At 40.3% G+C, this 14,027-nt stretch overlaps 1 protein-coding gene across 4 annotated transcripts; it reads left to right on the top strand.

Moving 5' to 3' along the window:
* Positions 1-3,012: 3,012 nt before the first annotated feature.
* Positions 3,013-12,031, top strand: eif4h (eukaryotic translation initiation factor 4h). 4 transcript variants are annotated; one of them, XM_020503899.2, is made up of 8 exons: positions 3,013-3,452; positions 5,612-5,793; positions 5,887-5,951; positions 6,727-6,823; positions 7,716-7,775; positions 8,332-8,487; positions 8,923-9,038; positions 10,060-12,031. In XM_020503899.2, the coding sequence occupies exons 1-8, from the start codon at positions 3,292-3,294 to the stop codon at positions 10,084-10,086; spliced, it is 864 nt and encodes a 287-aa protein (XP_020359488.2). In that variant the 5' UTR covers positions 3,013-3,291; the 3' UTR covers positions 10,087-12,031. The 4 variants fall into 4 exon arrangements, with proteins under 4 accessions (XP_020359488.2, XP_020359487.2, XP_031646180.1 ...); XM_020503898.2 differs by having other exon boundaries at positions 3,021-3,452; positions 5,606-5,793; XM_031790320.1 differs by lacking the exon at positions 7,716-7,775 and having other exon boundaries at positions 3,319-3,452.
* Positions 12,032-14,027: the final 1,996 nt, after the last annotated feature.

Genomic DNA, 14,027 nt, shown 5'->3' with positions numbered 1-14,027 from the left:
ACACTGGTTCTTAATGCAACCGCTGTGTCAGATTTTTTTTAAACGTTACGAAAAAAGCATACCATGCAATAATCTGAGACTGCACTCAGACGTAGATATATTTCTCCGCCATGTTGGAGTCAACATAGTCCGACCTAGAATATGTGGACGTCTTTAAGTACCTAGGTGTCTGGCTAGACTGCAAACTCTCCTTCCAGACTCATATCAAACATCTCCAATCGAAAATCAAATCAAGAGTCGGCTTTCTATTCCGCAACAAAGCCTCCTTCACTCAAGCCGCCAAGCTTACCCTAGTAAAACTGACTATCCTACCGATCCTCGACTTCGGCGATGTCATCTACAAAATGGCTTCCAACACTCTACTCAGCAAACTGGATGCAGTCTATCACAGTGCCATCCGTTTTGTCACTAAAGCACCTTATACCACCCACCACTGCGACTTGTATGCTCTAGTCGGCTGGCCCTCGCTACATATTCGTCGCCAGACCCACTGGCTCCAGGTCATCTACAAGTCTATGCTAGGTAAAGCTCCGCCTTATCTCAGCTCACTGGTCACGATGGCAACACCCATCCGTAGCACGCGCTCCAGCAGGTGTATCTCACTGATCATCCCTAAAGCCAACACCTCATTTGGCCGCCTTTCGTTCCAGTACTCTGCTGCCTGTGACTGGAACGAATTGCAAAAATCGCTGAAGTTGGAGACTTTTATCTCCCTCACCAACTTCAAACATCAGCTATCTGAGCAGCTAACCGATCGCTGCAGCTGTACATAGTCTATTGGTAAATAGCCCACCCTTTTCACCTACCTCATCCCCATACTGTTTTTATTTATTTACTTTTCTGCTCTTCTGCACACCAATATCTCTACCTGTACATGACCATCTGATCTTTTATCACTCCAGTGTTAATCTGCAAAATTGTAATTATTTGCCTACCTCATGCCTTTTGCACACATTGTATATAGACCCCCCCTTTGTTTTCTACTGTGTTATTGACTTGTTAATTGTTTACTCCATGTGTAACTCTTTGTTGTATGCTCACACTGCTATGCTTTATCTTGGCCAGGTCGCAGTTGCAAATGAGAACTTGTTCTCAACTAGCCTACCTGGTTAAATAAAGGTGAAATAATAAAATAAAATAAAAAACTGAAATATGAAATTACATCATAAATATTCCCTTACCTTTGATGATCTTTCATCAGAATGCAGTGCAAGGAATCCTAGTTATGCAATAAATCATTGTTTTATTCCATAATGTCCATTACTAGTGTCCAATTAGCTACTTTTGCCAGCACGTTCAGTTCACATGTCCAAAAGCTGGCGCTGGTCCAGGCGAACTCAGACGAAAAGTTCAAAAAGTTATATTCCAGGTCGAATAAACTGGTCAAACTAAGTAGAGAATCAATCTTCAGGATGTTATTATCATATATATCCAATAACGTTCCAACCGGAGCATTCGTTTTTGTCTACAGAGTAAGGCGATATAATGACTACTCTGCGTAACCAGGAACTGGCATTCTGCCAGACCAGTGACTCAAATAGCTGCCGTCCGGTCCCACATCACACTAGAGACTTCATTCAACGTTCAAAAAAAGGCAATCAAGAATTGAAAAAGGAGGTTGAAAGGTATAATGTTAGAATGAGTGTTGAATGGGAGCAGGGATGTATCATGGTGTCAAATACAAACAGTGGCGATGCGTCCTTCAGGGTAGGTGGGGCAGAGTTATATAGATTTTGGGGGGGGGGCTGTTTTGCATGTTATTTTGACATTAATACGTGTCACATATCAGTTTGCAAACAATGTAAAAAAATATATATATACATTGTTAATAAAACCGCATACAAACATGTGCATTGACGCCAGGCATTCAATACAGAAAATTGTAAACGTTACGTGCTGACGATGTTGCGGCGATACTAAAATATGTTCTGGAACTCAATCCAGCTAGGTCATTTAGCCAGAAATTAAAAGTAGCCTAATCAACGAAAACAATAGAAAATAGACTAGGTAGCTACCGGCATAAAGTACATCAAGTTAAAATATTATCCCTTGGATAGGATAAACGTAAATATGGTCATAATGAAGATCTGGGTTTTATCTGTCTGACAACACTTGCCAGTGACTCATAACATTTAACGTTAGGTGTTGTAATCATATTCTGCTTTACTTAATTCACACGGGAAAGGAGTTGGAGCCCCTGATCCTGAAATACCGAAACTAGTGTTGTATCTATTGGGCTACTTGGCATAAATTAATTTGACACCATGGCCAAATTACTACAGATGATCACCTTAACTCTTATCAACTGCTATGTAAGATCACAACAGCCAACATGGTTATTTTACAAAAAATCGCTTGCTCTCTTTGCTAATTGTGGGAAAGATCTATATGCCCAAACTCCCTTGTTAATTGTTAATAAAACCGCATACAAACATGGTCTCTTTTTTGCTTTCGTGAGTAAGGGAGTTCCAAAATGCAGGTGTTTCAGCCTAGCTCAGTGCTTTCTGTGGTGGTTGGGCAGCCAGCAGAGATATACTACCTCTGATCTGGCGGACTCACTAATCAAAAATGCTTTGTTTGTTAATGATGTCTAAGTGTTGGAGTGTGCCCCTGGCTATCTGTAAATAAAGTAAAATAAAAAATAAACCTTTTTTTTATATATATATAAGCAATTTGAAATGATTTATACATTAAAAAAACATTATTTAACTTTTATTTAATTAGGCAAGTCAGTTAAGAACAACTTCTTATTTACAATGACGGCCTAGGAACAGTGGGTTTAACTGCCTTGTTCAGGGGCAGAACGTCAGATTTTTACTTTGTCAGCTTTCACTTTTACGTTTGATACTTACAGTATAATACGTTTCGCAAATTCATAACATATTTTACATTTGGTATATTCGCTTCACATAATACGAATTGTAATTCGTAACATATCACACTAAAGGAATGTTTCAGATTTAGGTAAAAAATAATACGAAATGCTCTGTACAAATGCTCTGACCATGTTGGCATGGTGTAACTCTAGCTGGGTTGGTGGTAGGCCACATTGATATTCCTTTGGATAATAGCACGGAGATAGTGTTGGCTAAAGGCCTATACTTCTGTACAAATTGTCTAACATCATATGCACCTGTTTCTTACAGTAGTAGTATGCCCAGCCAGGATAAATACCAATATCCAGATACAAAAAACTAATGACACTGGGGTTGGATCTTGTTATTTTAAATTAGTTGGGTGATTTGAGGGTAGCTAACTTGTAGTATCTATCTGACTGTGCAAAAGTGTTTTATGGTTCAGGCACTGAAAGGACAACTAAAATTCAGCTACCCCTATATTGAAGGACCTTTCGACACCCAACTGCTTTCTCCGACAGCAATCTCGGCAATGGCGGATTACGATAACTACGATGACCGAGATCGGGCTTACGGTAGTTTTGGTGGAGGCAGAGGGTAAGAAAATACCTGGACGAATAGAATGTGTCAGTAGTACCGTATGGTGATGCAAGAAAACGCACCGATGCCTCACTTTTAAGCAGGGGCTTGTTCGAAATTCTTCTGGAAGATAGGCCTGGGTTCAGAACACGGGCCAGACAGTGCCAGTGGCTAGCCTCTCACCGCTGCTTTGATGAATGGGAAGCCGGTATTGAGGGCGGGGAAAACTCGTGGATTGACCATAGTTAGCTACTTCCAGATGTGCGTGTGAGATTTCCATTACAGAATGTTAGCGACTTATTTATGTTGGTTTGACAATGCATATTATGACATGGTTATGATTGCAAGACATTTTATAATTCTCAGACTGCCAGCATGGCACTTGGCGCCAGCATCTTGTTAAAAAGCAGCCCACATGGGCTACATGTTGTGCTACTACTAGCAAGGCAGGGACTCCGTTGAATGGCCAAATCGGGTGATAACAGCTCGAGATGTCAACATGCGCCATTCCCCGAAATCATTATCAATACATAGCATGTTTAGCTAGTTGGTTAGCAATCATTATTCAATGCACAAGTCGTTTGATGCATAGTTAGTGGTCACGTTAGCTAGCTAGTGCGCTCGCTAGATTAGCTTGTGATAATTGCATGACGATTTATGCGGAGAACTAGCTAGCTACCTCTGCTAACTAGTCTAGTTTGGGCCCAGTGCACCCTGCATCCATTCCTATCTAGTTTGATGCGCGCACTCGTCAGCTAGCTAGCTAGGTTTGAACGATTAGCAATGAATTTAACTAACATAACGTGGGCTAACTCGTGCATTGACACCAGGCATTAAATACAGAAAATTGTAAACGTTAAGTGCTGACGATGTTGCGGCAATACTAAAATATGTTCTGGAACTCAATCCAGCTAGGTCATTTAGCCAGAAATTAAAAGTAGCCTAATCAACGAAAACACTTGAAAATAAACTAGGTTACTACTGGCATAAATTACATCAAGTTAAAATATTATCCCTTGGATAGGATAAACGTAAATATGGTCATAATGAAGATCTGGGTTTTATATGTCTGCCAACACTTGTCAGTGACTCAACGTTAGTTGTTGTAATCATATTCTGCTTTAATTGATTCATACAGGAAAGGAGTTGGAGCCCCTGATCCTGAAATACTGAAACTAGTGTTGTATCTATTGGGCTACTTGGCATAAATTAATTTGACACCATGGCCAAATAACTACAGAGGATCACCTTAACTCTTATCAACTGCTATGTAAGATCACAACAGCCAACATGGTTATTTTACAAAAAATCACTTGCTCTCCTTGCTAATTGTGGGAAAGATCTATATGCCCAAACTCTCTTCTTTGGAAGACCCTTTTCAGTTGAATGCATTCAGTTATGCAACTGATATCCCGTTTCCCCTGTTGGGGCCTATAGCTAGGTGGCTGTACATCTTGTTTCAGCCTGGTCGCTCAGTTTGCTTTGACACCCGAGGAATGCTGCAGGCATGCAGTACCCCATCTGCATTTCTCTCAACCCTGTCAGATTGGAGTGCTGTTGCCAGCAAGGGAACATGTTCCTTGAAGTTTTGGCAGTGCCCCACCACTCCTCATGAGGAGCATACATTTAAAAAAAACATTTAAATCATTATAGCAGACGCTCTTATCCAGTGTATTCATAGGGAAAAAAGTTCAGTAGGGAAAACAATTACATAACATTCATTGCAAGTACACCTTTTTTCAAAATGGCTGTTATCAGTGCACAGGAACTTCTGCTGTTCATTGAGAAAAATATTATTTTTCTTTGTCAATTCTTTCTCCTGTTTCCAGACAGCCTTGTCCTATTTCCTGTATTGTATGTGCAACATGTATTTTCCTATGGTATCTGAGCTGTAGATCTTTGGTTTTGATTGTTAATGGATCTGTCCAAGTGTACATCATTTATGGAAGGCTCAGTTAAAGTCAGCTGAAAAGTATCACTGCACTACCTCTGTGCAACAATTTTGCCTGTGACTCAGTTAATGTCCCAATTATCAACCATAATCTCCAGCTCAGACTCTCAGCCATTGATGCAGTAGTCCTTAGTAATTCTTGACCAGGAAAAACCTCGGGGTCCTGTACGTGGGGCTCTCTTGTAGTCTGTTCTCTCATGGAAGTGTTTGTTTCTGGTAGACCCAGAGGTGGCAGTGGACCTGGTGGACCCCGCAAGCAGAAGGATCTACCCACAGAGCCCCCATACACAGCCTACGTGGGCAACCTGCCCTTCAACACAGTACAAGGAGACATAGACGCCATTTTCAAAGACCTCAATGTCAGGAGTGTTCGACTAGTCCGAGACAAAGAAACAGACAAGTTTAAAGGTGAGCAAGCACCCGTTTGTATAGAGTAACAAACATCACAAGCCACGGCAACAGTTTTGTTTTTGTTTTTCGTAACCAATTTTCTCCTTTCAGGTTTTTGTTATGTAGAGTTTGATGACTTGGAATCCCTTAAAGAAGCTTTGACGTATGATGGTGCTGTGAGTACCCACAATTTGTACCCTCATTTGTATCTGGTTCATAAATGTAAAAGGGATACTGTGGTTCAGTGTTGTCACAATATTCAGTATCACAGGACTGAATTTCCAGTTGAAATTATGGAAACTAACAGCTGTATGTTTTAAAGCTATAGCACAAACTATTTAACATTTAAACAAGTTCTTAAACTGAGACCTCAGCGTTATGACGTGGCCATGAGCAGCATGTGAACCAAAGTTATTGCAGAGTGGAACTGATGCAAGAGGCTCGTCTTGTGAGCATTCACACAGCATCTGCGCATGTGCATAGGAGGTCACTTCACTTTCATACAACGTGATGGCTGTGTGACAACCGCGGAGGAGATTATCCTCTGGTATTGCCCTGTTTTTGTTTTGCAAATCATCCCGATACTTCTGTTTATTCATGCATTGCTGAGTATACTTTAAAATGACCGTACAGTTCAGTATTGTGATATGGGTATCGTGACAAAGGAATAAATTATGCTGTTTTTTCATAAAACAAATAAAATTGTCTCCAACTATGATCAACTTAGTTTGTTGTGCACCTTTCATAAAATAGATTGCTGTCCAAAAGTGCTTTAAAAATTAGCACAGTGACGACAAATATCATTTTATAAAAGGGACAATTAAATACAGTGATGCGTCCAACAGTGATATATTTGTAGGACATAAACATTGTTGGAAGCATTATCAGAGAAGGGGACCATGTTGTTTCATTTCCTCCTAGTGCTGACTTGTGCCTTCCCCCCCTCCCCAGCTCCTTGGGGATCGGTCACTCAGGGTTGACATAGCAGAGGGCCGAAAGCAAGAGAGGGGTGCCGGAGGATTCGGCTTCCGGGGGAACGACAGAGGAGGTACCTGCTCGCACTCACTGGAATGCTAACGTGTTTGTTCCTCCTACTGCTTAGTATATTTATTAATTATTAATATGTAGTATATTATTACAACTACAAAGAAATGTCAATTACTTACGTCAGCTGATTCAGTGTTGATCTCTTACATTCTCTAATGAGTCAAGATGAGTTGATTTGTGGATGGACTTAACTGTAAATATTAATATGAAGTAGCAATAACTCTTGGCCTAGATTTGAATAATTATACATCTTTAATATTGCCCTGAGACTCATCTTTCACCATCATACTTAAATTCAAGGCTGTCTTAAAATCTGTCAATTATCAGAAGTTTTGCTGTTCTGTTTGAGTTTGCTACCTCTTAAGCATACAGTGCATTCCACTTATAAGAATAACGGAAGAATCAAACATTTGTGGTCATAAAAACATGACAAGATGCTTGTGCATCACATTTATAGATCAATGGATTATGGAATCCGCTATAATCAAATCATCAGTCCTTATAAGTGTGCATTGCACTGGTACTACTACCACTACTGTTGCCTCTGTGGCCTTATTCTTGTATGTCACTACATACTGGGATTTGAGAATTTCTGGCACTTTTCATAATGTATCCATTCACACTTACTCACTCACCTTTCTCTCCTGCTTCCTTTTCTGTAGTAATAGTGTTTGACCTGTTTAGCTCTACAACCCTACAAATTTGAGCAGCTAAACTAAATATTTTCTGCCTTTTAATTTCCTAACCAAAGACTTCAACTAGCTGTCTCTAGAAGCAGTACTACTAACCTAGGTCCTTGGCTAACCAGCACTAGGCCCTTGGGTTCCTCACCCCTGCCTTAGCCCTAAGCACCACTCACCACTATTGTTAAAACTGAGCCCTGTCCCCTGCAGGCCGAGGGGGCTCTCGTGGAGGTGGTCCCAGAGGAGGTTCCAGAGACGACTATGAAGGAGGTGGGATGAGCATTCCGCTGGTTTAGCCGGTCCCCAACCGGTCATTAGATCAGGCCCAGTTTGAATCCTGCAGTTTAAGAGCCAAGCAGTGCAGTTGGTAGAGTGGGCACCAAGCTAAGGAAGCAAACCAATTGCTCCCATTTTTTGATCCTTGAATCTGCAGAATAGTTTGATATAAGCAGTATGTAATTTCCTCCCCCATAAGATTTCAGTTTTTTTTTTGCGATTTACACAGGTATTTTGTCCCTTGGTGCATTTTGTTTGTTATCCCTCTGTTATCACTCATACAGGAGGTTCCTCATTCTCATTTGTCACCTTACAGGGCTGTTCCAGGTGCTGGGCAAGGACGGATATTTAATTTAGTTAGATCTGCAATGTTTAGAATGTTACTGATAGGAATATGGTGTTTAGAGCTCACAAGATTCCTTATCTTTATTCTATGAGCTAATCATGTCTGTTCTACACTAAACTTTATCTGAGCGTTCTGTAACATTGCACTCCTGCATGAGCCCAAGGCGGTCTCAAATGTATTTTCCCTCTGCATCTCCTCGTATAGGCTACAGAGGAGATGACGACTTCGGACGAGGCCGAGGAGGTGGCCGCGGTGGTGACCGAAGGGGGGGCGGTGGAGGAGCAGGCATGGGGGGACGCTACAGGGATGGCGGACCACCACCGCGCGCTGGAGCGGATGACTTCAGAGAACCCTCTGACGGTGTCACAATCTCTCTTATCTCATATAAAATACTCTAGACCAGAGGTACTCCCAAGTGTGGAGTTTTTTTTCTTCTTCTCCACTGTGGTTGGTTAATTGATTGATAGATAGATGTCACTGATTGGACAGACTCCTCAACTGGTGTCCCAAACCTGAATTCGTCCCTGATTTAGGGGAGAATATTGAAAATAAGCAGTACTTCTGGCATCAGGGAAAAAGCACCCTAGGCAATGTTTAGTCATGGAAGAATGGATCCATTGAAGGGGATTTTTGATGACTTTGTTTTGTTACAGTACAGCTTTTGTGAAGGTGTCAATATTGACCCCCTCATTTAATCTCCCAAAAAGCCCTGAACCCAGTGGCCACCTATTTGATGTGATAACATTTGACTTGACCAGTTAATCATGTTAGTCATTTTTTCCTTGCTTTCCACAGAGGAGAGGGCACAGAGACCACGGCTTCAGCTGAAGCCACGCACGGTGGCTGCTCCGCTAAACCAAGTTGCCAACCCCAATTCTGCCATATTTGGCGGAGCCAAGCCGAGAGAGGAGGTAATTCTGAAAGACAAACCTTAAGAGATTGACCAGGCCTCAGAGCCCGGGAGGGTGGGGGGAGGTGTAGAAAAATTAAACGATGCCAACGGGATACGTTAACGTCTTTCGTTAGCAATCCTTTATCGGAGATGACAAACTGAATAAAACCCTCTGAGTGAAATATTTATTCGAGGCGGAATAAAAACAAGATGAGAACACACATACTCTTGGAAAAATAATACAACACACCAACACCCAAAGAGCAGCTTGTGAATGCATGTCAACTGTTAACATGGTTTTTACGTACATCTCTGCTTCTGTGACTAGTGCCTGCTTTGTCTGTAGTTCTGTTGGGAAGGTCCATTCACATGTTGATTGCAGTAAAGAATGAATACAATTGAGCTGGAAAGTAACCAACTTTTCAGTATTTTTAGTAGTGTATTTCACTGTGATATTTGACCCTCTGTGTTGGAATTGAAGTGTGTCTTGACTCCAACTCTGAATTGGTTGTTATATGCTTCCATGTGGGTAGGCATTGATCCCCACAAGAATTATGCTCCTGTTTACAAAATCAATATAACATGAATTGTTAGAATAGAACGGTTTGCGCTGATGGTTTGGTTCATGGCAGTTGTGGCTGAGCTTCTGTAGGGAGTCCAGAAGGTTTTGTTATCACTGTTGGTCTACACAACACCTTCATTGTCTGCTCCCCTCCTACACACACACACACCAACAAGAAACCTTGGTCAGAAATGTGCTGCTTTTGTTTCAGTTTTACCCCTTTGACTTCCAAATATAAATTGGCGTTATGTTAAAACGCATTGTTCAGCCATATGTTCAGTTTGGGAACAGTGCAGAAAGTAACAAACAATTGTTATTAGTGGAGCTGTTAAGGTCATTGTATCTGCTTAACTATCCAATTGTAGTGTAGAAGTTGTTAACTATTTTGTTTCAACTATTAAATCATTTAACATTTCCCCTGGAATTGAACCTGTCTAACCATAATGTTTTTTGTTTGTTTTGTTTCCCATTCTCAAAGCTTGAAAAAGAGGCAGATAAGGAATAGATATATCCACGTGGCTGCATTATTCTGGAAGTCTACTCTGGATCTACTGGCTTTGTTTACCAAAAATCTTTCAAAGACTTCTCCCAAAGAGCTCGCTGGGGAGTCAGGCGCTGGGTTCCTCTTTCTGCTTGCTAACACAAAGCAGGCCTTCATCTAATTGGTAAAAAAGCAGTTGGACCCAAGGCTGCTGTGAGGGGCAGGGGCCAGGCCTATGTCAACCTGACCCGTACCCCACACACATCAAAAGGAACTCGGGACAGGGGCTTCAGTTTGGTTCTGTTGCCTTTGGGTAAGGACTTTGATGTGTCATTTTCTCTTACCTTTCCCAAGGCATCCTTTGTGTTCACCAAATGATTTGCAGTTTTAGACATACAGCTGTCAAAAGGCTGTTCCTTTGGTGTCTTTTATATCTTTTCCTCCTAAATTTCTGCTCTATTTGTGAAATGATTATCATTTCAGCTTCAAATTTCCACTGTCTTAAATATTAAATGATAACATTGCCAAGAGAACTGAATCCTTATTGTTGTCTCTCAATGTGTATTTCTGGAACCTGATTTTGAAAGATTTTTGATCTTAGTCTGTTAAATCCAGGCAAAATGGCTTCCTGCATAATGGAGTGATGCCGAAAGTGTTTTAGATGAGTGGCTGAAGCGCACACTAGATTAAATCAGAAACATGGGTTATTGCAACGGTCTCGATGTCTGGCAACTTTTGACTTCCACATCTTAATAGTTATATGCATTTTATCAAAAAAATGGATCACTTAGACACTGCAAAATGTACTACTTTAACAGGAAACTGAAAAAAAAATCAATTGCTCTCATTTGTCCCATGGAGACTGGCTAAATCTAGTCTGCCTACCAGTAGATTGTGTGGGAGGATGCTTTTGAGAATGTGTTGCAACCATTTTTATTTGCATTTTACTGGTTATGAAATTTTAGTAAGTGATACCTTGTTCTTACTGTATTATAGAAAGATCTGTTTTTTTCTTTTTTCCTACACTGTTTATGGCAATAAAATGTATCTTACATTAATTCTTAATGTGTTTGAATGGGATGGGTGAATAAGTAAAGGCAATGAAGTAGTTCTCTGAGAACACAAAGCAATGTGAACATAGAAGAAAAACATTTTAATTTAATGGAGCAGGGCAGGTGTTTTGAAAAGTTAACTGTATGGAACATGCATACATGTCCATTTAAGTTATTGAGTATTCCCTACAAATTCTTTCTATGTTCGCCAGTGTCTTTCTGCCCACATTAGAAACAATGTATTGCATGCATGCAGAGAACCTAATTCCTCATCCTCAATGCTTTCTGATTACAACATAATGCAGAGTATATGTAGAATACCGTTTGGAGGCCTGTTATGCTCGAGGTGCAGGGACCGGATCCTTTTCAGTGTGTGTCTGAATGCCAGACAGAATCTTTGTTCTGAATTTATGGTTAGTTGAACTTTGAGAACAGGGGTGTATTCATTATGAACTGTTTAAGAAGCAAACTGAGAAACAATTGTTTCTATTGGACAAATTTCAGGTAGGTCCCACCCTGTTTTTATTTGCTTCTGTTTAAAACGTATTGCAACAATCGGTGTAATGAATAAGCCCCCGAGCAAGAATGTTTGCTTTATTTTGAATAACCCAATATGTTTTAAATTGGCCATTTGTTTTGCGGAGTAGATACAGCTGGAAAAAAACAGGGTTTGGTATTTTGAACAATCTTTTAATAAAACAATTGAACTGTCACTGCTTACATGGAAAGGTTGGGTATTTTGTTTTATCTGAAGGAAGTACCCGTATCAAATGTCAAATCTAGCATGAAAAACAATTTCACATCTCCATCCTTTGGAGAACAATCTTGAAAAAGGTCAAAGTATTAGGCCACTGTGTTGACCACATTTTGTCAATAAATCTTCACTAAACACGTTTTGGTGTGTCAAGTACAACACATTTCATTGCCTGCTGACTCTTTGTCCAATAACCTACATGGCTTGTCATGCATATTGTCATTGTGTTCTTGGCGATGTCTGTCTGAGTGTGGACCTTACTGAGATTGTAATGTTAAGAATTGATATGTTCTGTCAAACCTTTGACTGAATGGCTTTCCGAAAGAGGAGCCAATGAATATCTGGAAGGATGCAGTAGAGTTGAGGTAGTATGAAATAAACTTGTCTTGCTGTATTTTTATTTATTCCTGTCTAGAATGTTCTGAAAGATGCATCCCTTAATGCATATTTAGCATCAAATATTTCAGTTTTGCAGATGGAAATTAGCCTGAGTGCCAGTATGTGCTGTCATGTTAACTCATTGTCATTACAAAATATACAGCAATGGAGTTGGCATTAGCAAGAGCACAAACAAATCTGGGACCGGGCTAGATGGAAATGTTTGACAGATTTATATTCCGCATGAGAAGTCTTTATGTTCTGCTAGTTTCAACCCTTTCAATAAGCCTATGGTGAATATAGGCCTACCCCATGTGAACACTCACATTTGTATGCACAATACCAGGGCCACAAATAGGCAAACGTGGAAGGGTGCTGATACAAATGTCATGAATAGGTCTGACACTTTTATTTTACATATCCAAGAAAGATGTTTGTTCTACATGCTGTATTTCCATCTGAATGTGGCACAACGTTTTGTGTCCTGCTGAATGCAAACCGGTTGTCATCGGCTATGGTGGACAGCCTGGAATTGAAATTGCCATAAAAGGCAGACTCCACACTTCCAATGAGATGTATGGGGATGCATCGCAACCTCTAGGTAAACCCCACAACAGTGTGTTTGAATAAAAGTGCAGGGAGTTTTATAGCCTGCTGCTGCAGTGATCAATTTGCAGGTCCTTTGGTAATCAAACTAGGCAGGTACACATACAGTTGATGAAGTATCTGAGAGAGACTGCTCTGTAGTGGACTGCAGATGTAGCGTGGAGTTCAATGTGAAAGAGGAAGTGTTCTGCTTCTTTGGCTCAGTCACTTTGGTCAGCCAGGCATGGATACAGAGGTGGACCCAGATCCAGCCAGTGGAAACGGAGGTAAGCAAGACTATCTGACCACATAACTTTATTTTAACCCAAAGGTTTTGGTGCACGGTTTCCTGTACCTAGAGTAAATACTCCTGGATATAGCACGTTCAATAGAAATCATTTATTGAGCAGTCTTTTTTTAATGCATGCCAGAAAAGCCACTACATAACATATTAATTGGACTATAACGGTGACAAAAAGTGTGCACAAACTGTTAGGGCCTACATAAAGCTGTCCCAATAGCAGTCCCAACACCTTACCACTGTTACACCTTGTTATCAGCAGAGCCTTAACTGGCATCGAAACAGTTCATTCAGTCTCATTTACTGCCTTTAAAAAACCATAGCTGATATGGCTTAATCTACTGACAATTGAGATGTACAAACTATGGCATAACTAGACAATGATCGGATAAGAGGCAATACGCAATTTCGATTTGTCAATATAACTATTTGTTCAGCACTTTTGAAATGTACAGTGACAGAATTCAGAACATGGGCCGTTCTTACAGTATTCTTCCTGTACACCAAGTAAGAACCATAGGATAAATAAAGGGGCTATATAAGCAGAGAAAGAAAGCTCTGACAATATTCAATGACATTTCTCTAAAACATGCTATTGGCTACATGTGCAACACCAAGTCAGAACAGTAGGCTAAATTAAAAAGGAGCAAATTATTAGGGTGAGGCACATGGGCTACTAACAGCTTACTACACAACATACACTTAGTATTACTTTTTTAGCTACAGTATACATAGAGTACAAGTCAAAAGTTTGGACACATCTACTCATTCAAGGGTTTTTCTTTATTTTTACTATTTTCTACATTGTACAATAGTAGTGAAGACATCAAAACTATGAAATAACACATAGATAATCATGTAGTATCCAAAAAAGTGTTAAGCAATATATTTTATA

The sequence above is a fragment of the Oncorhynchus kisutch genome, linkage group LG15 (genome assembly GCF_002021735.2).
Source record: "Oncorhynchus kisutch isolate 150728-3 linkage group LG15, Okis_V2, whole genome shotgun sequence".
NCBI lineage: Eukaryota > Metazoa > Chordata > Actinopteri > Salmoniformes > Salmonidae > Oncorhynchus > Oncorhynchus kisutch.
This window is presented reverse-complemented; position numbering and strand designations above follow the sequence as displayed.

What these genes read in the sequence shown, in the direction of transcription:
- eif4h (XM_020503898.2), top strand. Translation starts at nt 3,292, where the DNA reads ATGGTTCAGGCACTGAAAGGACAACTAAAATTCAGCTACCCCTATATT. An exon ending in AGTTTTGGTGGAGGCAGAGG is followed by an intron (nt 3,453 to 5,605) that starts GTAAGAAAATAC and finishes TGTTTCTGGTAG; the next exon opens with ACCCAGAGGTGGCAGTGGAC. An exon ending in AGAAACAGACAAGTTTAAAG is followed by an intron (nt 5,794 to 5,886) that starts GTGAGCAAGCAC and finishes TTCTCCTTTCAG; the next exon opens with GTTTTTGTTATGTAGAGTTT.